Here is a 24,768-nt window from a genome sequence, read left to right as displayed (position 1 = left end):
GGGTGGATTTTCTCCGAATACAGTCACTTTGTTTGTCACATTTATACAAACATCAAAATTTAAAGGTGCACATACTACAATATTAATGTCTTCAGATCAACAGGAAGGGAGGTACAAATTCAATTAAGCAATTAAGTTGCATTATGGGAAATGAGAGTAAAAGTAGGAATATTTCTGATCTTCTTGCATCAATTCTGACAAAACTGTTTTTAATAAATCTACAAACTTTAAGGAAAAATATGGATATTGCCCAACAAACGTACCCTTTTTAAATCAGAAAATTTTATTTTAGACACATCCCTGCCAATCTCCAAACATACAACCTTATTACTGTTATTACAATTGCCAAAATACCTGTATATGTGACGTCTTGCACTAAATGATTGGGTTACAACAAAGTGAGCCGACGTGGATTAACTGATCCTCAAAAAGTATGTTTTTAAAAACAAAAAAGCACTTCCGCTCTTTCCTTGCGTTAACACGAGGTGAACGTCTTCCAGAAGAAGTTGCGGCAGCCCGCCTTCCGCTCTCTCTGGGCGAAGGGGAGGTGTCGCCTCATCACCTGCTCCCTGACTCCCTCCTCCTCCTCTTGCTGCTTGGGGAACAGCTCATCTCCTCTCGCCGCCGTCATTTCAGACAGAAATGTCAGCAAAAGCAAGTGAGCGAGATCCTGACGGAGGACAGAGAAGGAACTAAAATAAGCACTTTCAGACATGCAAATTAAAATGTGTTCCCTATGTAAGAGGCCTTCTGTTAAACACCCCATCCCACCACATAAAATGTCACTCACCGTGTCGTTGTTCAGGTCTGCTCCCGACGTCTGCGTGTCTCTGTGTGGAGCACCGCTGACCTGCGCCAGCAGCACACAGGAAATCAAGGCCGCAAGAAGTATCTGAACCTGAGAGCGAAGCATCTCCATCTCAACACTGCAAGTCCAAAATGTAGCCAATCAGAAGGTGGGGATTGTTAGAAGAGCTGAATTTTTTCACTGTGTGAGGAGGAAGTGGTGAGCTGATAAATAGGTGTCTTCATCTTCAAATCCTCCTCATCCTCAAGCCAACAAAAGGATGTGATTGGTCGAGAAGAATGGCGAGGAGGTGTGTGGTGAGCAGAAGTGTCACCGGACGGGATAAGGTCATCGTTAGCCACGACGACGTGGATGAAACCCCGCTTGTGTTACACGTCCGACGAAACCCCCCCAAGATCTGACTGTTGGGGTGATGACTAACTCAACACGCAAGATATTAATTATCAAACTTAACGGTAACATGTCTTTACTTCCGTCACCGGAACACCAGCTTGGTAGGTGTCCTGAACTCAACGTGAGTCCTCCACGCTGTGCCGTGTTGTTAATGACACAATGTGAATGAGGCCTCTAAGGAATCCAACACTGGAAAAAATAAACACGAAAATAAAACTCCACCTATTTGAAATATTACACGTGTAAAAGAGGACATCACATAACTGATAACTTGTGTGCCCCCCCCCTCAGAGAACATGTCACCATTCATAATGGCATTATCCAATGACGTATCATTTCCACATCTCGGTCTTTAATTACATCGTGACCTTTTTTGTCACCACGGGACTGTCAACGGGAAGTCCGTAATCATGAGATAATTTGACTTTAAGTAACATTTTCAGAGCGGTGAGAATGTCGCCACCGCAGGCGTCCAGCTGTGCTGCTCCGGGCACAAAGGAGAGGGGGTCCAACGGTGTGATGATCACACAAAATCACACTTCCGCCGCCTCCACACCCGCTGCTACGTGATCAGAAATAGTGTCAACGTGCCTGCAGTCTGTCAGGGTTAATTAATCATCTTCACCTATGATTAATTCCTACTTTTTTCCCCCCTAGGCTTTCCATTTCAAGCACTATTCCCATCTGAAGAGGCTAATTACACCACAGTTAGATCTTTACAATTAACAGTTTCATACAAATACGAGTGAAAGATCAAAAGGTCGAATCAGGTGACAGGCCTAGACTCTTCTTTACCTTTTTGTTTCTGTTCATTTTTCACTTATAAAATGACAATAAATGCATTGCATTGAAATCCAACTGTTGCTGAGAAACAACCGAGTTGCTGAGTTGTTATCTCAAGCTGCAGTATACATGTATTTGGTAAAAAACAGGCCCTCAAGGATGTTTGAAAAACAGATGCTCTGATGAATTAACATGGCTGATGATAAGTTTGTTAAGTAGTTGTATCTAATGCATCGTATTCTATTCAGCCTATAGAAGTAGCAGAAAAATCTCAACCTAAACAAGAAGTTTATATCTATTTTCTAAAATGTATATTTAGATTATTTTATTTTCAATAGTCCCACTGCAAGCCTGTCTATTTAATATTAAAAAAGAAAAAGAAAAGAAAAGAAAAAAAAACAACTTAACCACAAAAGCATTTCCTGTATTTGGAAAATAACTCATCCAAAACCAACAATAACATATATATACCCGACCATCTACGGTTCCTGGGGGGAAAAAATGTATTTTGAGTAGCCTAGCATAATATTTAGCCCAACGGTAACATCCGGGCTAACGGCCAGCCGTTGGTGTGTTCGGTGTTTTTACACCACTGGATGTCGCTGATAGACCGCGTTTTAATTCAGAGCCTCACTCTATTCAACACAATGCCTCATGACAGCCGGCAGTGTGAGTTCTGTTGGTTAACTTTGAGGGTTAGATGTGTTCATGAAGATGAAGGCCTGAGAAAACGGGAGTGCGTGCGCTAATTAGCTTCTGCTTAACAGGTGAGTCAGTCAAAATGGCGACCTTTCCGAAGGTAAACACGACTAACGGCGTTCAAATCGAGAAATATGCAACGTATCATCAGCCCAGTACATATTTCCTCCTTAAAACAATGAAAATGTGCTTCTATATTTTGTGTGGGTAAGTGTCAAGTGAAAGATAAAACACACGGGTTAATTTAAATTCGTTGAGAGGCCTATGTGACGTTATGTGTTTCAGTGTGGCGTTGTTGCCCGCCTCAACCTTCTCTGTCATGGGCCCAGTACCGCCAGGTAAGACCAGTTTAGTAGCACATACTGGTACCATGAAGCTAGAGTACCTGTGTCGAAAACACTGGGCCAGACTCTTGGGGTGGAGATTACTTCAGCAATGCTAATAAAATCGGTTTCTTTCAATTTAATGTTACTTCCCCATGAACAGGGTTTTATGTGTCGGGGGAAATATTGTTTTCCTGTCTGAAATTATAAACAGGAGATCTACAGGTGTGCAATACAGTGTGAATGAGATAAGGAAAATACTTTATTTAGTAAGCTGCTGGTATTTTATTGCTTCCCTTAACGCACCATGCTTGTATAGGGCAAAGATATGGCTCAAATTAGCATATTACCCCAGTAATATTATTTTATGATATCAAATATGCTTTTTATAAGATTACAAATTGTGCAAAATTCAACATACGTCATTAAAATAATAAAATGTATGTACAGCAATAAATTGGACAAACCAGTGTTGTAATGTCAAACACATTTTTTTAAATTTAAATCAGAATTAGTATATATTTTTTTATATAATCATGATGAAATATCACAGAAAGTCTATATCGCCAGCCCTACTGCAAGTATTTATTTGTAATAAAGAAGTCTCAGGTGCGCTGAAACATCTGTATTACCCAATCCCACATTTTCAACTTCAATTAACAATTTTTTTTTTTTTTTTTAATGAGTTGTGAATTAATGCCTTTGTTAAAATTTCCAGGAACCTTTGAGATCAAATGTCTGGACCGTCACTTTTTGCTTTCTGTCAAGTCCAGCTTCCTTGGCCGGATGATACATTTTCACGTTGAGGGTAGGTTTCTTTTACCATGCCTGAGAAAATGGGTACCAGAGAGGTCTTTAGTAGATGGACATGGTTCTGTTCAGGTGTCTAAGAAGTACCTTTTACTGTATGAACCACCAGACCAGTATGGATCCCACCTCTTGTCTGATCAGGAGGCCACTCCATGTGGTTACACTATCTTAATCAATAATGTTGGAGATCTGGTGTTCCGTGCCTCCTTCCTGGCCTGTCACGTCCAAAGCAAGGTACATCTAATTTTTTTTTGTGTGTGCTTTGACAAATTGCAAGATGGCAATCTGACCAACACACAACGTTTGTATCTCTCCTCTGCAGGGAGGCACAGACTATCACCTACGTGTTTGGTTTGTGAAACAGCAGGTGGATGGAAAGGTGGTGGCATATCCTTTCCAGCTCCGCTGCTCACTCCGGGGGCGGTGGAGCAACAGAGAGATCGTCTGTGAGGAAAACTACATGGAGGTGAATTACTAACCTGCGTAGTTATGCCAGCATATCTACACTTGTAGTGGAGATGGATAATATTTGAGGATATGCTGTTTAAAAAAGATTTGTGTTTAATTTTGAATGTTACATTTTCCAAACAAGCGCGAGGGATGAGGGTAGATTAAGCTTTTAACGAGCCTTGTCTTTTCCTCTCTAGGTGTCCATCCAGCACCCAAGCCTGCCAATTACATCCAAAAATGAGAAAAAGGTGAGTAAATGACAGAATTCCTAAGACGATAAGAGTGACAAAAAGTTGCTTCCTTTATGCAGAACGAATATATGTTCTTAAATTATATTTTGCTCACAAACGAGTTGATAATACACCTCTTTGTCCCTGAGCAGGGAGCTGATGAGGCAGACATGGCTGTGATATTCCACAGAGGTGAGCAGCTGCCAGAGGAAGCGAGGGTCTTTCCCCTGATGGAGGCTGCTGCTCTGGGATACCACATCTCACTGCGTGGCTCACACCTCACCCTCCGCTGTCCCTACTCCTCCCCTCTCTCATACTTTGTCAAGGTACCCAGAGGCGATGTTCTTCCCCGGGTTTCCTTGCTTTTAGTGTCAGTGCTTTGCTGTTTTATTTTCTGGGTGCCATGTGTGGGTCTTTTTTCCCAGGAGAAGGGAGTGGATTTCGAGATCGTCAGAGCAACCATCCTGTACCGACTCCAGAGCAACTTCCTAGCTGTTGACACCACTGTTGCCTGTCCACTGAGTGAGTAGCTGTTATGAGTATTACATTATTTGGAGGCTGTAAAACATCAGAGTGAAATGTCTCGCTGCTCTGTAACCCTTTCTCACACCTAGACGAGGCTACAGCTGATGGGTCGGACCTGCTGTGGACTCTCCCTTACGTTCTGCCGGCGTTATTCCACGGTCAGGTCAGGGAACGAGGCATGAGCATCAGAGTGAACGGCCGGGCTCTGAATGAGTCCGACCATAAAGAGAGGGGATACAAGATCGACCTGCAGGAGGGGAGAGTGGAGCTCAGGATTCCTTTAGGAGCACATGGTGGACACATTAAGGTATACAAATAAGATGTACTATTACCCTTTTGCTTTTTTTCCCTTTAAAAGCATTTGATTTGTGTTGCCAGAGTGGAGTTGTGAGGGGACGGTACAGCCGGTCCATGTCAGTGGATCTGTTCTTCATGAGTCAGTGGGAGGATGAACACTGGCCTCTCACACAGCACCGCTTCTTCAGGCTCCTTGAGACTCCGTTCATCCCACAAATCCCAGTTTTCACCAACAGTAAGGCTTTCTTAGAGCATGTTTACTTACTTATTTATGCATATTTCATCATAAATAATAATAAAAAAATACAGAATCTGTATCAGGGTTTGGTGATAATTCAGTCTCCTTTAAGAAATTAACTTTAAATGTTTCCTTGCAAAGCTGAACCCTCCTGTTTCTGTATCATAATGTGAACAGTGTGTGTATCGTGTTCCAAACTTGTTTTCAAGTAAGTTTCTTTTATATGTTTCTATACTTCTGAAGTTCCACACATAGAGCTTCTCTCGCTCCCTCTCTCTCTCCCTCCAGACACAGTCTCATCTGAGGGATTCTTCTCCGTCACCTTAGGCCTCTTTTCACCGGATGTGTCCCTTCAGACGGTGACGGTAGATGGTGGTGGTGACCTTTTAACCTGGACCCAGAATGACACGGTCGATCTCAGTGTGTCCAGGGTCTCCCACTCCAACGGGAGCCACTCCTACCAGCTCCGTTTCCTGTTGTTGCACCCGAAAATAATCCCAGAGGTGAGATCAACCAGCACCGAGCTGTTGCTATTATGTGGAGTAACTCTATCTGAAACAACCTGCTGTTTAATCCCAGGATATAGGTGGTGGCTATGATACATACATCCTCTCCTTCACCTTTTCTCTTAACATCTTACCCAGTGGAGAGGTCTTTTACCATAAAGCCACTATAGAACAGATGGTTGAATACGCAGGTGAGTGACCGATTCAGATAATGGTGCCGTTTCAATCACTTTACTGGTGAATCCCTTCTAGTTCCAGGTTCCCCCAAGCTGGAAGGGAAGTGCACAGACAGTAGCCTGCTGGTGCTGCTGCGCCACGGGGCCCAGGCTGAGCTGCAGTGGGAGCTCGTCCTCGGGGCCCACAAGCTGGACTGGGACCTAGTGGAGATGGGTGGGTTCGTGGTGGAGCTGGCGGACGACTACTTGACTGTGGAGATCCCTCCCACCAGCCCTGGGCTGAACTATGTGGTGATCAATCAGCGTTTTTTCTTGATGTGATCCTGATTTACATTTTTAATTTGATCAAGGATTACAAACACTCCTCAGGCTTTGTTTCTCAATACAATTTTAACACATTTTAACACTTCCCATGCAGGAGCTGACTTTGCAGGGTCTTGTTTCTGGAGTGGAAGTGTCCGTTGTGGACTCAGAGTCTCTGAAAGTGAAAGACGGCCTTGTCCATAAATGCAGCTTTCCTGTTAGAGAGATTCTAGGTACACGCCTCAAGCTGAAGCGTAACCATTTTTGTTTGAGTTTATAAAAATCTTGACGCCCTCGCTCTGTTTTTTTTTTTTGACAGTATGCTTGCCAGAAGGAAGGATGGTGGCAGTAGTCGACACCACCCACACCATCCCGCCCACTAGCCCCAACCGGACGACCCTATTGGACCCCAGCTGTGTTCCCATGGAGACGGACACTGCCAGAGCCCTGTTCAACTTCAGCCTGGACTCCTGTGGGACGACTGTAACTGTAAGATACTTAAATTAATCAAATTAACGCAGGAAAAAAATGTGTTCTGGCCTGTTTTCTGATCTCATGTTTCCTCAGACTGAGGGGAATGTCCTCGTTTATGAAAACCAGATCAGTTACTCTCAAGATTTTCTGCCTTTGGATGATCCTGTCATACACAGAGATTCTCCATACAGGTGAGAAACGTACATAGTGAACTCATCCCGTCTTCAAACCAGATAACAATGTTCAAACCTTGTCTGTTTTAGGCTGACAATCCAGTGTCGCTACCCAGCAATCCATAATAGTACTCTCGCTATCCAGCAACCTGTAAACTTCACTCTGGACCTTTCACCCAAACCTGTCAAACCAGAACGCAGGGAAGCTCCAAACACAGGTGTGTGTGTGTGTGTGTAGTGAAACTTTATTTAAACTGTATATAAATATAAGTTATAAATAAATAACTTTGTGTTGGAAGTGAAATGTCACAAGTAAATATAATGGAAATCTAATAAGTCCTATAATGGAGGAATTATCATTCATTGAAGTTGGTGTAAGAACATGATGTTTGACCTCTTGTCTCCTCTTATCTGGACTTTCAGTGTGGACCACATGGACACTTGTCACCGTGCTGCTGCTGCTGACGCTCTGCATGCGGGTTTCTGCATACTTGACCTGTAAATGAAATAAATGAACATGGTTTTATTTTATATTTTTATTAAGTCTTTGCTGTCAGTTATTATGTGTTTCCCTATTTAGTGTTTATTTTGAGAAGAAATGACATGAAACTGTTATTTTGTTTTTAATTATTAATTATGGACCACTTATAAACAGTGGTGTTGTGTATATTAAGCATTTACTAATGAAATAGAGACACTTTAAACACCTTAAATATCAGGGCCAATGATTCATGTCAAAGAAGGTGAATTAGGTAGAAATCTTGACCTCATTAGCTGTAATAAACTGTTGACCGTGTCATAGCAGGTTAAATAACATTATTAATGTCTGCATTAAGTTAAAGGGTCCTGGTATTTATGCTGGGTCCTGGTATTTATGCAGACTCCTACATGGAGATGAGCCATCAATACTGTCATCTTACTTTTCCTGCTGGGAAGGTCCACTGATTGGATGAGAGCTTGATTGCTGATGAGCTACACCTGTGGCTGTCATGCTTGAGGGCCTCTGGTTGGTTGCTGGAGACGAGCATAATAATTAAGCTCTCGTCCAATCAGTTGCAGGTGATGAGGTCAGTGTCGCTAATCAACCTCAGGGTGAGGAAAGTAACCATAAAAGCTGGTGTAGCAGACAGCACCAACATACTGCTAGCTTAGCCAGGATATACACCAAGGAAGAGGTTTGCTTTAGCTCGTGTCGGTTAGCAGGTGTAGTTTGCTAGCAGCTCAGCTAGCTTTAGACTCTGCCAACACATCAATAGCTATGGCTTTGTTTTGCTTTACGTGAGTGTATTTCATGGCAACTTACAAGCTATTCCTTAATAACTTGTTTGTAATGACTGTTTTTATCTTACAGGTTGCTGCTGTCTGTGTGGGCAACTGCAAAATGTGATGATATTCCCAAGGGTAAGGTGTTAAATGTCTACTGAGACGCAGGTCTAGTCGTTGGTACGTTTGTTCACATCTGAACTCTGGTTCATGCAGAAGTTCTTCATATGGAGTGTCGTGATCGCTACTTCATGATAGCTGTGGATCTCGCCTTCGCTGGGAATGAACCTCGCTTTGAGGCCGTTGGTGAGTCCTGCACAACTACATTAAACTACAACAGGTCTGGTCTTCAGTCGGTTCTAGAGGCTGACCTGTCTGGTTTCAACTTGGCTGTATTGTAGTGCATCTCAATTAAACCCAAGTATTTCACTGAGTGAACACTTACACCGCTAGTGCTCGTCTTCCAGATGGGACCGGTGTGTACGCCATCACTAAGCAGTATGCAGCTCAGTGTGGCTACAGTGTCGGCATTCTAACTCTATCTGGCCATGTGGAGCTCCGAGCTTCTTACTTCAGCTGTCACGCCGACAACAAGGTGCGTACAAACGTTTTGGTCACCTCATTAATGAAAATCAGATTAATGTAGAAACTTTAATTCTACTGGATCATCATTTCAGGATGATGACGTCTTCACATTCAACTTCAACCTGATTACCACGCATGAAGGAAAGGAGGTCACCTATGCGTTGAACGAGACCTGTTCTCCCTCTCTCCCCTGGTCTCCCAGAGAGGTGACCTGTGAGGTCAACTACATGGAGGTCAGACTAATTTAGTTGTAGACTTTTTAATAAGACTACTTCAGATGCCTGCTAACCCTGATTTCTTTAAAGGTGTCTGTGAGGAGTGACGTGGTGTGTCCAACTGGAACCAAGAAAGATGACTGGAATGCTGTTGTCCAAACGGTACATTTGTCATGCCTTCTGGGAAATATGTGGTTTGTCATTTGCTGGAATACCATGATTTATAATTTGATGCATTAAAATCTTTGTGCCTTCAATTCTTTCCAGGCTTATTCTTCAGCTGCCTCTGACTGGCAGGTCATGTTCCAGAGGGAGGAGCAGGAAGTGACTCCCATGAGCCTCTCTGACGCTCAGGCGCAGGGCTATGAGTTTGACCTCACAGATGGAAGGCTGGTATTTCGTACTCCTTATGGACAACCTGAATCATTCAGCACTGAGGTAAACCACTGATGTATAAAGGCCTGGCTTGTAAAAGATTTGGTCCAAAGTGGGTTTTAATTGAGTCTCTCTGCAGGTGAATGGTGTTCCAGTAGAGACGATCCATGCAACTCTGTTCTCCAGACAAAGCTGGGTGGTTCTCATGGTGGACCTGGTGGCTGCTTGCTCCATGTGTCAGTATTCTTCTCTCGTGCTTTGGCTTCTTTTCCCTTCGAAGTAAATCTATAATGCAGCTGTAATGTCCACAGATGAAGGATCCTACGATGATGGTGGCTACATGATGTGGGCGACTCCTGAGGTGCTGCACCCACTGGTGTCTGGTCTACACGAGATGCAGGTCAACATCGGCGTCAATGGTGACCTTGTGGAGCAGCCAGTTGCAGAGGAGAGGGGCTACATGGTGGAGAAGCACAACACCACAGTCCAGATCAGCATCCCCTATAATGCTGAAGGAGGATACAGGAAGGTCCGACGGCACTGATGTCAAGTTGCAAATTAGTGTCAGACTGTAGCACTAAGAGATAACATTTCCCCTGAAATTCTCTTGCAGAGTCTTGTGTCCGGCGACCTCTACGAGTTCTACGTCTTTGAACTCTACTTGGAGCAAATCTCTCTGGATGAGGATCAGGTTGACACTAGACTTCGCTTTCACAGGACTCTGGCTACTCCGCTGCTGCCACGCCCTGTTTTTGCTGAGAACAGTAAGTCTGACAAACGCATGAGTTTTAAGCTGAGGCAACATTCACCTGACTGGCTTCATTTCAGGAACCGTTCCTGACGAGCGCATGTTCACCGTCTACCTGGGAGACGTCCCTGAAGACGTCCAGTTGGCTGCTGTTCATTTGAACGGACAAGAATTTGCACTTCCGTTCACAAATGCAAGCAGCCACAGAATCACACATGATGTCCATCCCAACAACACTCATGGCTACACTCTGAAGGTGCCTTTTGATGACCCTGTTGTCATGCAGGAGGTAAAAGGTCTTTGCTTTGTCCAGTGGCATCTCCACATCTCATGCTTGTTCATAGATGGGAATGTCATTCTGCTTGGCTCAATGTATTTTTGGTTTCCAGTTCTACAAAGAGTCGGCGGCGATGCTCCACAGGCTGGACATCAACTACACACTGACGGTCCTGCCTGAGAACGAGCCTTTTTACCACCTGGCATCTGTCATGGCTTTAACAGACGCCTGTAAGCCACTCGCTCTATATCTGGACTTGGTCAATCCTACTTGTGCATGAAGCAGAGTTAATAGTCTCGTATCTGACAGCTCCTCCAGCCTTCGACGCCGTCTGTTCCGAGTCTGGCATCAGCTTCAAACTGGACCACCGGCCTTTTGACTACCTGTGGGAGATCAGTATCGGCTCAGACCCGCTGACCTCGGAGCTGGCAGCCCAGCACGGCTACATCATGAGCAACGATAGCCAGAGTCTGCTGCTTGAGGTGCCGCTCTTCTCTCATGGCTACGACTACAAGGTGAGACGAGGAACGTTTCTTGTAAGAAGATGGAAGACATGAAGACTATGACTAATCTGCATGTGGTTTTTACAGGACATTACTATGAAGGGCTTCTCTGGCACCTTCGAGATCCTCATGCGGGATCATGCGACATCAGAGGTCCAGAGTTCAACTATCAAGACTTGTCCATTCTCTACTGCTGAACTCATCAGTAAGGAAATCCTGGTTTTACTATAAGAGCGCTGAGGTTTCTGTATAGATGCATGTGATCAAACTCCTCTCTCTCTAGTGTGTTCCACTGATGGGAGGATGACTGTGGTGGCTGACTTGTCTCTGGCCGTCTCAAGTGGAGCCGTTCCTTCAAGAAGCAACCTGGTAGACAAATACTGTGGACCCAAAGAGGCAGACGGCACCAGGGCTCTGTTCTCTTTTCCACTCAACAGCTGTGGCTCCACAGTCAAGGTGCTGCATCCTCATCTAACTGTTGGATTCAGTCACTCATGTTGCCAGATATAAATATCATTGGGATGTCGGACTGAGTTTAAATACAAGTTTCTTGCTTTTGTTTCTCCAGCTCAGCAGGGGGTTTGTTACCTATGAAAACGAGATCTTCTTCAGCAAGAAGTTTCAAGGGCTAAAAAATCCAGCAGACTCCAGCACTGATGGTGACGGGTATGTCAACACAACTAGCCATTTACTCCCCTCTCTGATCTACTTGTAAAATGTTAACCTATCCCTCTTGTGTTGCAGGTTGACTATATCGTGTACGTATCCTCTGGCTGGACTGTACCGCCTCTTCTCAGTATACAGATTTGAGTCGGACACAGCTGGTGTCGGCCGTATCGTGCATTCTGCTCGCTCCACTGAGGGTAGGTAGACCTGAATGAACCACATCCTCAATGTATCGCATGTTAATCTGTTTGGTTTCTACTCTAGGTCTACAGGGTCCTACCATCACACCCACTACAGTGTCTACTACCAGGCGCACCAGAAGACCAGTCTCTGTAAGACCTGGTTATTACCCTGCTTCTCGGTACATCAAAGTATCCAGCTTTCTAAGGAATCTTCCTAGGAAAGGTCAGTACTTCATTAAAACTGAGTCCAAATTTTAAGTAATGCATTTCCCTAAATCCCAGTTCTCATCACAGGAGCCAGAGGATCTGCACAATCCAAAGTACATGCTGCCTTGTTTTAAAGTGACTTGTGTATTTTAACTGTCTATCAATAAATTGATGTCTTTAAAAACAAAACCTACTGTCATTGGTGACCTAAACAAATATGAAAGGGACAAACTTGGTTGAGTAGCTGACATGACAAGAGGGAAAGTGTTTCACTTCCTAATATTTGGATTGCAGCTGTTATTTCAGTACTGAAACTAATCGGTTTAGTAAATCTGGTTAATCACTTTGATTTGCTTGTTTACTTAAAGAATTGAGCTACAGGACACCATTTAACCCAACTTGGGCATGAACCTGTCTTAAGGCTCGGTTATGCTTCCGCGTAGTGATCACGCAACGGCCACGCAGTTGCTTGGAGACCTTGATGCTTCTTCGTTGGGTTTACGTGTCGAAATGCAATTCAATGCCACACCGGTAGAGGGCGCTATGTTTTTTGTAAAGCCTGACCGACCTACCGAGACTCTTTACGTATATCGTCGTTAGCCTTGTTATAGCCTATTTGTTTACCTTCCGGCTTTAAACATCCACAATTTTTCAGTGTTTTATTTCTTTGTGCAAAAGCGACAAGGTGCAAACAAAAGTATTAAAAGTTTAAATGGCGGTGTTAGAGTGGAAACCGGAAAAGCGGTCTCCAGCGGATGTAGTTAGCGGACCAATCACAGCCAATGCCGCTGCGTTGGTGTTGCGTCGCCTCGAGGCGCGTCTAGAATTTTTGGGAGGTGCACGTCAGGCCCTTGTGTTGGACATAAGGGGGGTCCGCAAGGACGTAAGGGGTCCGCAAGCCCCCTTGCGTTGTGTCAACTTGGGCTTTAATGTACAAAACAATATGCCACATTCTAGTTAAGGTGGTGCTCATAAGTTACAGGCAGACTCGTTTTTCTGTAGTAGTTTGTACAAAATTGGATCAGAACTTTAAAGATACTTGACATTTGAACACCTGAATTTGAAATTAAAGGGGTTACAGTGACTCTGAAAGAACATTGTAGATTCACTAGCATGTCTGTTTCCTAAAAGGCCTTTTGAATTAGAAATTGGCTTTTGCTACTGAATAGCAGAGACCTAAAAACCTTATCAATAAGCCACATCTGGTACAGTACAGGGATAAATTGAGTGAAACTAAATTTGGCATCAGTCACTACTACTCATCTGATGATGTGAATGTTGAAAATGGTCACAATAACAACCACATAAGCTTGTTGGGCATTTAACTCATTAACATGGCAGTTGCTATCTTTATAATTAAACTCTCACACTCATCATTGGATGGATAAATTATGAAGAAATCTAGTTCCTATGCCTCCTTAGTATCCTAATAGCATTTTGCAAGATTCTGCCGTGCCTGAAAGAAACCAGAGTGGAGGAGTCATACAGCCGTCAGCGTTCTGAATTCAGGTCAAACTAGGCAGTGTTCATAAAATATGAATCAAGATTCTCTCACTGCTGTATTACTCAAATGTTTAAAAAATGTTTAGTGAACCGATTAGCTGTGAAAATGAGTTTGATCCAACTATGTTTGCTTGGTTTTCAACATGGCATGAGAATAATGCCAGTCAGGTGATTGTGCTACTGATGGTACTACACAGGTCAGACATACATGCTGTATATTTCATTTTTATTTAGGACACAGGATGGGCAATACAGACTAGTGCCAGAGATTTCCAGGGCTCATGCACCAACTAGAGTGACTCATCTTTGCAATGCTTATGTTCAATAGAAGTAAAAATGCTTTTATTCCAGATAGTCAAAACCTTGTTCCTACATGTCTGACAATGTAAACTATTGTACCTCTGAGTGTCGAGTCAGGAGCCATATTTCTAACACTTCCTAGTACAGAGTTGCCAAGTGATTATACATAGAATTCCCCAGTAAATAAATTATTCAAAGCATCTAGGGAAGAACTTATTGCAGATGTACACAGTCTGCCAACACCACAGCTTAGATCTAGCAATGTTTGACTCAGATGCAATAAGATTTGGCCCCTGGAGTGATGCAGTTTGCACCGGTTTAGAGTTACATGCCGATCAAATGAAAGTACCAAAATCAGCATTGTAAATATCAAGAACCTCAGTATGAAAAAAACACCGAGTAGGCCTATAATTTAATTACACCATGTCTGAATAGCCCCATTTAAAGTTATTTTTTCTGGAGCAACCAATAACTTCTAAAATGCATCCTTCAACCACAGCTTAGTAAAGGTTCGTCATTTCCTTGAACTATTAAGACAAGCTAGTGCCGAGTGTCGGACAGCCAGTCATGAAGTTTGATTCAGCCCCCTGAGATTTGGCTCAGCTTCCCCCAAATGTGCAAAAAGGTTTAATTTCACATAAGTACTCCTCAAGACTGGAGTTCCCAAGTTGTACACCAAACAAGTCTTGATTACAATTCAGTCTCAAGCTGGGTTCAACAGTGCAGCTCAAGGTTCCTGAGCATCTACCAAAGTAGTGTTTAACACCTTCAGAAAGTTGGTAAAAAAAACAGGCTCAATGGGCAATAAATAGTATAAAGACAAATTTATTGAACGTTAAAAATTAAATCACAATCAATATGGAGTAACTTTAGCTTGTGACAATCCTCTGCTGCCTGTAAAAAGAATTAGACAAGATTTTAAAAAACAATCCCGTTATTTAATAGAATTTAATATGCAACCAACTGACCTTTCTTGGAGATATTGTTGAGAAAGCTGGGTACTTTGATGTACCAAGCAGGGGGGTGGTAACCAGGTCTTACAGAGACTGGTCTTCTGGTGCGCCTGGTAGTAGACACTGTAGTGGGTGTGATGGTAGGACCCTGTAGACCTAGAGTAGAAACCAGACAGATTATCAGCATGCGATACATTGAGGATGTGGTTCATTCAGGTCTACCTACCCTCAGTGGAGCGAGCAGAATGCACGATACGGCCGACACCAGCTGTGTCCGACTCAAATCTGTATACTGAGAAGAGGCGGTACAGTCCAGCCAGAGGATACGTACACGATATAGTCAACCTGCAACACAAGAGGGATAGGTTAACATTTTACAAGTAGATCAGAGAGGGGAGTAAATGGCTAGTTGTGTTGACATACCCGTCACCATCAATGCTGGAGTCTGCTGGATTTTTTAGCCCTTGAAACTTCTTGCTGAAGATCTCGTTTTCATAGGTAACAAACCCCCTGCTGAGCTGGAGAAACAGAAGCAAGAAACTATTTAAACTCAGTCTGACATCCCAATGATATTTATATCTGGCAACATGAGTGACTGAATCCAACAGTTAGATGAGGCAGCAGCACCTTGACTGTGGAGCCACAGCTGTTGAGTGGAAAAGAGAACAGAGCCCTGGTGCCGTCTGCCTCTTTGGGTCCACAGTATTTGTCTACCAGGTTGCTTCTTGAAGGAACGGCTCCACTTGAGACGGCCAGAGACAAGTCAGCCACCACAGTCATCCTCCCATCAGTGGAACACACTAGAGAAAGGAGTTTGATCACATGCATCTATACAGAAACCTCACCGCTCTTAGAGGAAAAACAAGGATTTCCTTACTGATGAGTTCAGCTGTAGAGAACGGACAAGTCTTGATAGTTGAACTCTGGACCTCTGATGTCGCATGATCCCGCATGAGGATCTCGAAGGTGCCAGAGAAGCCCTTCATAGTAATGTCCTGTAAAAACCACATGCAGATTAGTCATCGTCTCCATGTCCTCCATCTTCTTACAAGAAACGTTCCTCGTCTCACCTTGTAGTCGTAGCCATGAGAGAAGAGCGGCACCTCAAGCAGCAGACTCTGGCTATCGTTGCTCATGATGTAGCCGTGCTGGGCTGCCAGCTCCGAGGTCAGCGGCTCTGAGCCGATACTGATCTCCCACAGGTAGTCAAAAGGCCGGTGGTCCAGTTTGAAGCTGATGCCAGACTCGGAACAGACTGCATCGAAGGCTGGAGGAGCTGTCAGATACAAGACAATTAACTCTGCTTGATGCACAAGTAGGATTGACTGAGTCCAGATATAAAAGGGAGTGGCTTACAGGCGTCGGTTAAAGCCATGACAGATGCCAGGTGGTAAAAAGGCTTGTTTTCAGGCAGGACCGTCAGTGTGTAGTTGATGTCCAGCCTGTGGAGCATCGCTGCCGACTCTTTGTAGAACTAGAAACCAAAAATACGTTGAGCCAAGCAGAATGACATTCCCATCTATGAACAAGCATGAGATGTGGAGATGCCACTGGACAAAGCAAAGACCTTTTACCTCCTGCATGACAACGGGGTCATCAAAAGGCACCTTCAGAGTGTAGCCATGAGTGTTGTTGGGATGAACATCATGTGTGATTCTGTGGCTGCTTGCATTTGTGAACGGAAGTGCAAATTCATGTCCGTTCAAATGAACGGCAGCCAACTGGACGTCTTCAGGGACGTCTCCCAGGTAGACGGTGAACATGCGCTCGTCAGGAACGGTTCCTGAAATTAAGCCAGTCAGGTGATTGTTGCCTCAGCTTAAAACTCATGCGTTTGTCAGACTTACTGTTCTCGGCAAAAACAGGGCGTGGCAGCAGCGGAGTAGCCAGAGTCCTGTGAAAGCGAAGTCTAGTGTCAACCTGATCCTCATCCAGCGAGATTTGCTCCAAGTAGAGTTCAAAGACGTAGAACTCGTAGAGGTCGCCGGACACAAGACTCTGCAAGAGAATTTCAGGGGAAATGTTAACTCTTAGTGCTACAGTCCGACACTAATTTGCAACTTGACATCAGTGCCTTCTGACCTTCCTGTATCCTCCTTCAGCATTATAGGGGATGCTGATCTGGACTGTGGTGTTGTGCTTCTCCACCATGTAGCCCCTCTCCTCTGCAACTGGCTGCTCCACAAGGTCACCATTGACGCCGATGTTGACCTGCATCTCGTGTAGACCAGACACCAGTGGGTGCAGCACCTCAGGAGTCGCCCACATCATGTAGCCACCATCATCGTAGGATCCTTCATCTGTGGACATTACAGCGGCATTATAGATTTACTTCGAAGGGAAAAGAAGCCAAAGCACGAGAGATGAATACTGACACATGGAGCAAGCAGCCACCAGGTCGACCATGAGAACCACCCAGCTTTGTCTGGAGAACAGAGTTGCATGGACCGTCTCTACTGGAACACCATTCACCTGCAGAGAGACTCAATTAAAACCGTCTTTGGACCAAATATTTTACAGGTCAGGCCTTTATGCATCAGTGGTTTACCTCGGTGCTGAATGATTCAGGTTGTCCATAAGGAGTACGAAATACCAGCCTTCCATCTGTGAGGTCAAACTCATAGCCCTGCGCCTGAGCGTCAGAGAGGCTCATGGGAGTCACTTCCTGCTCCTTCCTCTGGAACATCACCTGCCAGTCAGAGGCAGCTGAAGAATAAGCCTGGAAAGAATTGAAGGCACAATTTTAATGCATCAAATTATAAATCATGGTATTCCAGCAAATGACATTCCACATATTTCCCAGAAGGCAACGCCAAATGTACCGTTTGGACAACAGCGTTCCAGTCATCTTTCTTGGTTCCAGTTGGACACACCACGTCACTCCTCACAGACACCTTCAAAGAAATCAGGGTTAGCAGGCATCTGAAGTAGTCTTATTAAAAAGTCTACAAATAAATTAAGTCTGACCTCCATGTAGTTGACCTCACAGGTCACCTCTCTGGGAGACCAGGCGAGAGAGGGAGAACAGGTCTCGTTCAACGCATAGGTGACCTCCTTTCCTTCATGTGTGGTAATCAGGTTGAAGTTGAATGTGAAGACGTCATCATCCTGAAATGGTGATCCAGTAAAATTAAAGTTTCTACATTAATCTGATTTTGATTAATATAGTGACCAAAACGTTTGTACACACCTTGTTGTCGGCGTGACAGCTGAAGTAAGAAGCTCGGAGCTCCACATGGCCAGATAGAGTTAGAATGCCGACACTGTAGCCACACTGAGCTGCATACTGCTTAGTGATGGCGTACACACCGGTCCCATCTGGAAGACCATCACTAGCGGTGTCAGTGTTCACTCAGTGAAATACTTGGGTTTAATTGAGATGCACTACAATACAGCCAAGTTGGAACAGGACAGGTCAGCCTCTAGAACCGACTGAAGACCAGACCTGTTGTAGTTTAATGTAGTTGTGCAGGACTCACCAACGGCCTCAAAGCGAGGTTCATTCCCAGCGAAGGCGAGATCCACAGCTATCATGAAGTAGCGATCACGACACTCCATATGAAGAACTTCTGCATGAACCAGAGTTCAGATGTGAACAAACGTACCAACGACTAGACCTGCGTCTCAGTAGACATTTAACACCTTACCCTTGGGAATATCATCACATTTTGCAGTTGCCCACACAGACAGCAGCAACCTGTAAGATAAAAACAGTCATTACAAACAAGTTATTAAGGAATAGCTTGTAAGTTGCCATGAAATACACTCACGTAAAGCAAAACAAAGCCATAGCTATTGATGTGTTGGCAGAGTCTAAAGCTAGCTGAGCTGCTAGCAAACTACACCTGCTAACCGACACGAGCTAAAGCAAACCTCTTCCTTGGTGTATATCCTGGCTAAGCTAGCAGTATGTTGGTGCTGTCTGCTACACCAGCTTTTATGCTCATCTCCAGCAACCAACCAGAGGCCCTCAAGCATCACAGCCACAGGTGTAGCTCATCGGCAATCTTGTCCAATCAGTTGCAGGTGAGGTCAGTGTCGCTAATCAACCTCAGGGTGAGGAAAGTAACCATAAAAGCTGGTGTAGCAGACAGCACCAACATACTGCTAGCTTGGCCAGGATATACACCAAGGAAGTGGTTTGCGTTAGCTTGTGTCGGTTAGCAGGTGTAGTTTGCTAGCAGATTAGCTAGCTTTAGACACTGCCAACACATCAGTAGCTATGGCTTTGTTTTGCTTTGGGTAAGTATTTTTATTTTAAATTATTCTAGGTTTTGTCACAATTCTGCATGTTAGAGCTGCGTTCTTTTGTCTTCCAGTGTTGCCTTCCTTCTGTCTGTGTGGTCAACTGCACAATGTGTTGACATTCCCAATGGTAATTAAAATATAATGCTCACAATATATATTTTTTTAGATTTCCATATTTTAACCTTTTTTTAACTTGTTACACACAGGAACTCTTCATATGGAGTGTCATGATCGTTACTTCATGATAGCTGTTGATCTGTCCTCCACGGGAGTGGAACCCCACTTTGAAGCTGTTGGTGAGTCTGCACCGCTCCATCATGCTGGGCCATCATTTTTTGGGAGAAATGTCATGTTTTGAATTATTGGTCACCGAGCAATTCCTAATTTTACGTTCAGCTTTGGAGTAAATGTGCTGAAGACTCGTGTTGTATTTTTCCCTTCCAGATGGGACCGGTGTGTACGCCATCACTAAGCAGTATGCAGCTCAGTGTGGCTACAGTGTCAACGTTCTTCCTCGACCTGGCCATGTGGAGCTCCGAGCGTCTTACTTCAGCTGTCACACCGACAACAAGGTGTGTGTGCGAAATTCCAAATGACGGTTATTGCCTGCTGTTGAGCAGACTAGGTGTTGCATGATGTCATCTACTTCTTTCAGGATGACGAAGTCTTCACATTCAACTTCAACCTGATTACCACGCATGAAGGAAAAGAGGTCATCTATGTGTTGAACGAGACCTGTTCTCCCTCTCTCCCCTGGTCTCCCAGAGAGGTGACCTGTGAGGTCAACTACATGGAGGTCAGCTTGTTTACATCTTGTAACATTCTGGGACTTGTTTCAAACCCTAACTAACCCTGGTTTCCTGTGTAGGTGTCTGTGAGGAGTGAAGTCACCTGTCCCTCGGGGACAATGAAGGATGACTGGAACGCTCTTAATACTGTGGGTTGCAAATGTTGAATAACTTTGTTCTGTACAGTCAAGTGCCACTTTTTTCAAGATTTTAAGTCTTTTTTTTTTATTTTTCTCCAGGCACATGGCTCCAAAACTTCAGATTGGCAGGTGATGTTTCAGAAAGCTGAGGAGCAGTTGCCGCCCATGAGCCTCTGTGACGCTCGTAAGCAGGGTTATGTGTTTGACCTGACCGCTGGAAGGCTGTTATTTCGTACTCCTTATGGACAACCTGAATCATTCAGCACTGAGGTAAACCACTGATTCATAAATGCCTGACCTGTAAAATATTTGGTCCAAAGTGGGTTTTAATCGGGTCTCTCTGCAGATGAATGGTGTTCCAGTAGAGACGGTCCATGCAACGCTGTTCTCCAGACAAAGCTGGGTGGTTCTCATGGTGGACCTGGTGGCTGCTTGCTCCATGTGTCAGTATTCATCTTGTCCTGTGGCTTCTTTTCCCCTTTTTTTTTTTTTTTTTTAAGTAAATCTATAATGCAGCTGTAACGTCCACAGATGAAGGATCCTACGATGATGGTGGCTACATGATTTGGGCGACTCCTGAGGCGCTGTACCCAAATATTAATGGCCTGCAACTCAACCTTGGTCTCAATGGTGACCTTGTGGAGCAGCCACTTGCAGAGGAGAGGGGCTACATGGTGGAGAAGCACAACACCACAGTCCAGATCAGCATCCCCTATAATGCTGAAGGAGGATACAGGAAGGTCAGGAGGCACACACTTGGAGTACAAACTCTCTGTATGATTATCTTGGTCACTGTAGCGTAATTAACATTAAGTAAATACAATAGAAAACGCATCTGAATTTGTTGCATGTTTTCTGTTTCAGAGCTTTGTGACAGGCGAGCTCTACGAGTTTTACGCCTTTCATTTCTACTTGCAACAAATCCTGGCGGATGAGGACCACGTAGAAACCAGGCTCCGGTTTCACAGGTCCTTTGCCACTCCCCTGCTGCTACGCCCGGTCTTCACTGAAAACCAAACGGTTCTTGACGAAGAAGCGTTCACCGTCTACCTGGGAGACGTCCCTGAAGACGTCCAGTTGGCTGCTGTTCATTTGAACGGACAAGAATTTGCACTTCCGTTCACAAATGCAAGCAGCCACAGAATCACACATGATGTTCATCCCAACAACACTCATGGCTACACTCTGAAGGTGCCTTTTGATGACCCCGTTGTCATGATGCAGGTAAAGTATTTCAGACCGCTCAATTCTGACAAAACTGTCCCTTGAATACAGACATGATTGTAGTTTTTTTTTTTTTTTTTGTTCTCTAGCTTTCTAAAGAAGAGGCACTTATTCAGTATGTGCTGGACATCAACTACACACTGATGGTCCTGCATGAAAATGAGCCTCATTGCCACCTGATGTCTATTGTGGCTTTGGTCACAGATGTCTGTAAGTCTATCATATTCATGTTGGGGAAAATTGGCATAACTATATGTATTCACTGTATGAAGAGTTACAAACGTCTTGTATCTGACAGCTCCTCCAGCCTTCGATGCCGTCTGTTCCGAGTCTGGCATCGGCTTCAAACTGGACCACCGGCCTTTTGACTACCTGTGGGAGATCAGTATCGGCTCAGAGCCGCTGACCTCGGAGCTGGCAGCCCAGCACGGCTACATCATGAGCAACGATAGCCAGAGTCTGCTGCTTGAGGTGCCGCTCTTCTCTCATGGCTACGACTACAAGGTGAGACGAGGAACGTTTCTTGTAAGAAGATGGAGAACATGGAGACTATGACTAATCTGCATGTGGTTTTTATAGGACGTTACTTTGAAGGGCTTCTCTGGCACCTTCGAGATCCTCATGCGGGATCATGCAACATCAGAGGTCCAGAGTTCAACTATCAAGACTTGTCCATTCTCTACTGCTGAATTTATCGGTAAGGAAATCCTGGTTTTAATGTAAAAGCCAGTGCAGTTTCCTTTTTTTTTAATAATTCAAACAAGATCAAATTCTTCTCTCTAGTGTGTTCCACTGATGGGAGGATGACTGTGGTGGCTGATTCGTCTCTGGCCGTCCCAGTTGGAAGCAGTCCTGCTAGTTTCAACCTGGTAGACAAATACTGCCGACCCAAAGAGACGGACGGCACCAGGGCTCTGTTCTCTTTTCCACTCAACAGCTGTGGCTCCACAGTCAAGGTGCTGCTGCTACAGATTTACCCTGGCAACTAATGCTTCACATGACTTAACTGAACAGATGACCTATATCGTGTCTTTTTTTCCGCCTTCAGCTCAGCGGAGAAAATGTGACTTATCAAAACGAGATTTTCTACAGCAGCAAGAAGTACCTAAACAAAATCATCTTCAATGATGACGTTACTGACCGGTAGGTGTATGATATGCTGCGTAGCACTTTAATATTGGTAGGGGCAAATGATGAGGTGACGTCTCGTCTTCCAGGGTGACGATCCAGTGTACATATCCCGTTGCTGGTCTCCATCGCCTCTTCTCGGTGCACAAGTTTGAGTCCGACACGCCCGGTGTCGGCACAATCATCCACTCTATGCCGCACACAACAGGTACAGTATCTGGCTCGGTCATTGAGACGTGACCAGTTGTCAAACATTGTATAGATTTGTGTTTCTCCCCTGGGTGCTGTAGGTCTGCAGGGTCTCCCAATCAAGCCGACTGCAGCGCTTACAACCACACCTGCTAGACAACTGGTCTCCTACATGCCGGCCATCCACCCCACTGCTCGCTACATCAAAGTTGCCCGGTTTCATAGTCTTCTCGATAGCATGAGGAAAGGTGAGAACTTTATCATTAACACTCATTTAAGATGCATATGCTCACTTATATAATTTCTTCTTTTTGACATCTCTTCACAGGAGGATCCTCCCAAACTAAAGTAACTGGTTGAGAGTGTAATTTTTTTTAATGTGGAATTTAATAAAAGTTGTTCTTAACGTACAATTTGTGTTTATGAAGTTATTCACACTTGCTTCAGACATTATGTGGTTGAACGAAACTATGAAATGAAGTTGACGGTACGGTAAATGAAGAAAGTAGTAGTGTTTAAACTACTGGACTACTAAAGTTGCACTGGTCAAAACGATATTGGTACACTTTTACTTGACCAGGTTAATCTAGACATAAAATGTAATATGGTATTTTAATTTACCACGTTTTTCTCTTGGAATAGTTTTTTCTTTTTTTTTAATATATATCTTTAAACCTTTATTGTTGCAAGGCAGCCAAATGAACGGGGTCTCTTCAGTCAACCAGCAGGGGGCGCTGGCTGCCACCAGGTAGCTGCGAGCGTGATGGCGTTTTATTTTGACTCGACAGTAACACGTGAGCTAGCTAGCTAATTAGCCTACTTGTTGTCTTCTACCTACACATGTGAAGATAGCCATGAGCTACAATGAAGGACAAAATGTGAGTTTTAATTCGCTTTCCAGCTCAAAATGTACTTTAGCGACACAAGTTGTGAACTTGTCCCTTGTTTGCGGTCAGAGGTCCAGGCGGTACACCCGGCCTTCTTGCTCCAACAGGACCCTGCACCACCCCTCCTTCATGCCCATGTACATGGCGGCGGGCTTCGCTCGCCATCGCATCGACTGTAACGACCAAACCGGTGAGTCGGTTTCACTCTCACCTGCTTCCAAGCAGCAGCCAATCCTCCCAGTTCACCTCTAACTGTCTTCTCCCCAGTCCTCCCAATAATCCCATCAGAGTTCTTCTACTCCGACCCCACCATGAGCTGTGGGAGGCGGATCCCCAACATAGTCAGTGAGTTGAGGGTAAGTGGACTTCGTATCCATACCCCAACATGGGATTAAGTCCATAAACGCAATATCAAGGTGTTCAAGCATTAATTTATCTTGATTGGGGTTTTTTCTTACCACATAAAATGTAATTTTTTTTGGAAATGCTTCAATTAAATCTGGCCCTGCATGGGCAAATATTGCACAAACAAATTGTGATTACTGGTGTATATTGAATGCAAGGGACATTGGAAAACGGTCACTGCACTCCTGCTTACTGCAACAGTGGCATTAACACACTTTAATTAAATACACTAGCATGTAGTGCTCTCTGCAATGAGAGTGAATCCAACCACATTCATTTGTCAAATGTTTTATCAATATTTCCCCAGAAATATGGAATATGTATTCCTGGACCGGAGTTCGTAATATGAGCAATTGAGAAACATTGATTCTGATTTTCTGCGTGCAGCTTTAAGTCGTCTCATCAAACCTACATTAAAACCACTTTCCATTCTGACTTCTCTCCGTCAGGTTTTCGATTGCTTCCAGCTCAGCACTCCTCCGCCCATTATGTCCACCTGCCCGACTCCACCCATCCATCAAGACCCTTTCAGATCGGCACCACACCCAACCCTGGATCTGGGCAGCCTCGGCTTTAAAATGAATGCTCTCCACCGTCCAACGCAGCCAAGGCAGGTTGTCCTCCAGCTTACCCAGGAGGAGGACCAAGCCATAACCAACCTCCTGAAACTGCACCACCAAGAGCCTGTACACAGCCATGACACGCCTGCCGCTCTGCATATGGACTTATCCGCTGTAGACTTGAATCCAATCCCATTCCTCCACCCTGAACTTATGGACGCCACTTCATCTGAG

General features: G+C 44.4%; 4 protein-coding genes and 1 long non-coding RNA gene across 5 annotated transcripts; 2 read left to right on the top strand and 3 right to left on the bottom strand.

Moving 5' to 3' along the window:
• Positions 1-475: 475 nt before the first annotated feature.
• sst5 (somatostatin 5) lies at positions 476-913 on the bottom strand (the record flags this gene model as incomplete). The annotated part of the gene is made up of 2 exons (XM_084003842.1): positions 476-670; positions 791-913. The coding sequence occupies 2 exons, from the start codon at positions 911-913 to the stop codon at positions 476-478; spliced, it is 318 nt and encodes a 105-aa protein (XP_083859968.1).
• A 2,775-nt stretch (positions 914-3,688) lies between these two features.
• LOC311008926 (uncharacterized protein) lies at positions 3,689-7,019 on the top strand. Its single transcript, XM_084002884.1, has 11 exons — positions 3,689-4,050; positions 4,139-4,282; positions 4,464-4,514; positions 4,649-4,822; positions 4,922-5,018; positions 5,111-5,328; positions 5,400-5,553; positions 5,845-6,059; positions 6,136-6,253; positions 6,315-6,529; positions 6,861-7,019. Exons 1-11 carry the CDS (start codon positions 3,703-3,705, stop codon positions 6,891-6,893), a joined length of 1,767 nt encoding a protein of 588 aa, XP_083859010.1. The 5' UTR covers positions 3,689-3,702; the 3' UTR covers positions 6,894-7,019.
• A 173-nt stretch (positions 7,020-7,192) lies between these two features.
• On the top strand, positions 7,193-23,009 carry LOC311008924 (uncharacterized protein). Its single transcript, XM_084002880.1, has 35 exons — positions 7,193-7,206; positions 7,334-7,406; positions 7,612-7,686; positions 8,540-8,589; positions 8,668-8,757; positions 8,919-9,046; positions 9,129-9,269; positions 9,342-9,413; positions 9,519-9,689; positions 9,766-9,862; positions 9,938-10,155; positions 10,240-10,390; positions 10,455-10,663; positions 10,764-10,881; positions 10,961-11,166; positions 11,242-11,359; positions 11,438-11,610; positions 11,723-11,820; positions 11,899-12,017; positions 12,085-12,225; positions 19,420-19,509; positions 19,658-19,785; positions 19,869-20,009; positions 20,082-20,150; positions 20,241-20,411; positions 20,488-20,584; positions 20,673-20,881; positions 21,006-21,365; positions 21,455-21,575; positions 21,664-21,869; positions 21,945-22,062; positions 22,149-22,321; positions 22,414-22,508; positions 22,583-22,701; positions 22,784-23,009. Exons 3-35 carry the CDS (start codon positions 7,622-7,624, stop codon positions 22,981-22,983), a joined length of 4,662 nt encoding a protein of 1,553 aa, XP_083859006.1. The 5' UTR covers positions 7,193-7,206; positions 7,334-7,406; positions 7,612-7,621; the 3' UTR covers positions 22,984-23,009.
• Positions 14,856-15,436, bottom strand: LOC311008945. The gene is made up of 3 exons (XR_014596591.1): positions 15,389-15,436; positions 15,192-15,310; positions 14,856-15,121 (listed from the first exon to the last, which is right to left on the bottom strand). It is a non-coding gene; the product is annotated as an uncharacterized lncRNA (long non-coding RNA).
• LOC311009041 (uncharacterized protein) lies at positions 15,539-18,936 on the bottom strand (the record flags this gene model as incomplete). Its single annotated transcript, XM_084003016.1, has 14 exons — positions 18,613-18,936; positions 18,445-18,534; positions 18,156-18,283; positions 17,933-18,073; positions 17,788-17,859; positions 17,514-17,684; positions 17,341-17,437; positions 17,048-17,265; positions 16,813-16,963; positions 16,540-16,748; positions 16,322-16,439; positions 16,036-16,241; positions 15,843-15,960; positions 15,539-15,765 (listed from the first exon to the last, which is right to left on the bottom strand). The coding sequence occupies exons 2-14, from the start codon at positions 18,521-18,523 to the stop codon at positions 15,539-15,541; spliced, it is 1,935 nt and encodes a 644-aa protein (XP_083859142.1). The 5' UTR covers positions 18,524-18,534; positions 18,613-18,936.
• Positions 23,010-24,768: the final 1,759 nt, after the last annotated feature.

The sequence above is a fragment of the Eutrigla gurnardus genome (genome assembly GCF_963514095.1).
Source record: "Eutrigla gurnardus genome assembly, chromosome: 23".
In the NCBI taxonomy this organism is placed as follows: Eukaryota; Metazoa; Chordata; class Actinopteri; order Perciformes; family Triglidae; genus Eutrigla; species Eutrigla gurnardus.
Note: the sequence above shows the minus strand (reverse complement) of the source record. Positions and strands in the feature narration are given on the sequence as shown.

Excerpts from the sequence above, each read along its gene's own strand:
- LOC311008926 (XM_084002884.1), top strand. The coding sequence starts at position 3,703 with ATGCCTTTGTTAAAATTTCCAGGAACCTTTGAGATCAAATGTCTGGAC. Across the intron at positions 4,051-4,138 it reads CCTGTCACGTCCAAAGCAAG|GGAGGCACAGACTATCACCT; the intron begins GTACATCTAATT and ends TCTCCTCTGCAG. Across the intron at positions 5,329-5,399 it reads CACATGGTGGACACATTAAG|AGTGGAGTTGTGAGGGGACG; the intron begins GTATACAAATAA and ends TTGTGTTGCCAG.
- LOC311008924 (XM_084002880.1), top strand. The coding sequence starts at position 7,622 with ATGGACACTTGTCACCGTGCTGCTGCTGCTGACGCTCTGCATGCGGGT. Across the intron at positions 9,690-9,765 it reads CTGAATCATTCAGCACTGAG|GTGAATGGTGTTCCAGTAGA; the intron begins GTAAACCACTGA and ends GTCTCTCTGCAG. Across the intron at positions 10,391-10,454 it reads CCCTGTTTTTGCTGAGAACA|GAACCGTTCCTGACGAGCGC; the intron begins GTAAGTCTGACA and ends GCTTCATTTCAG.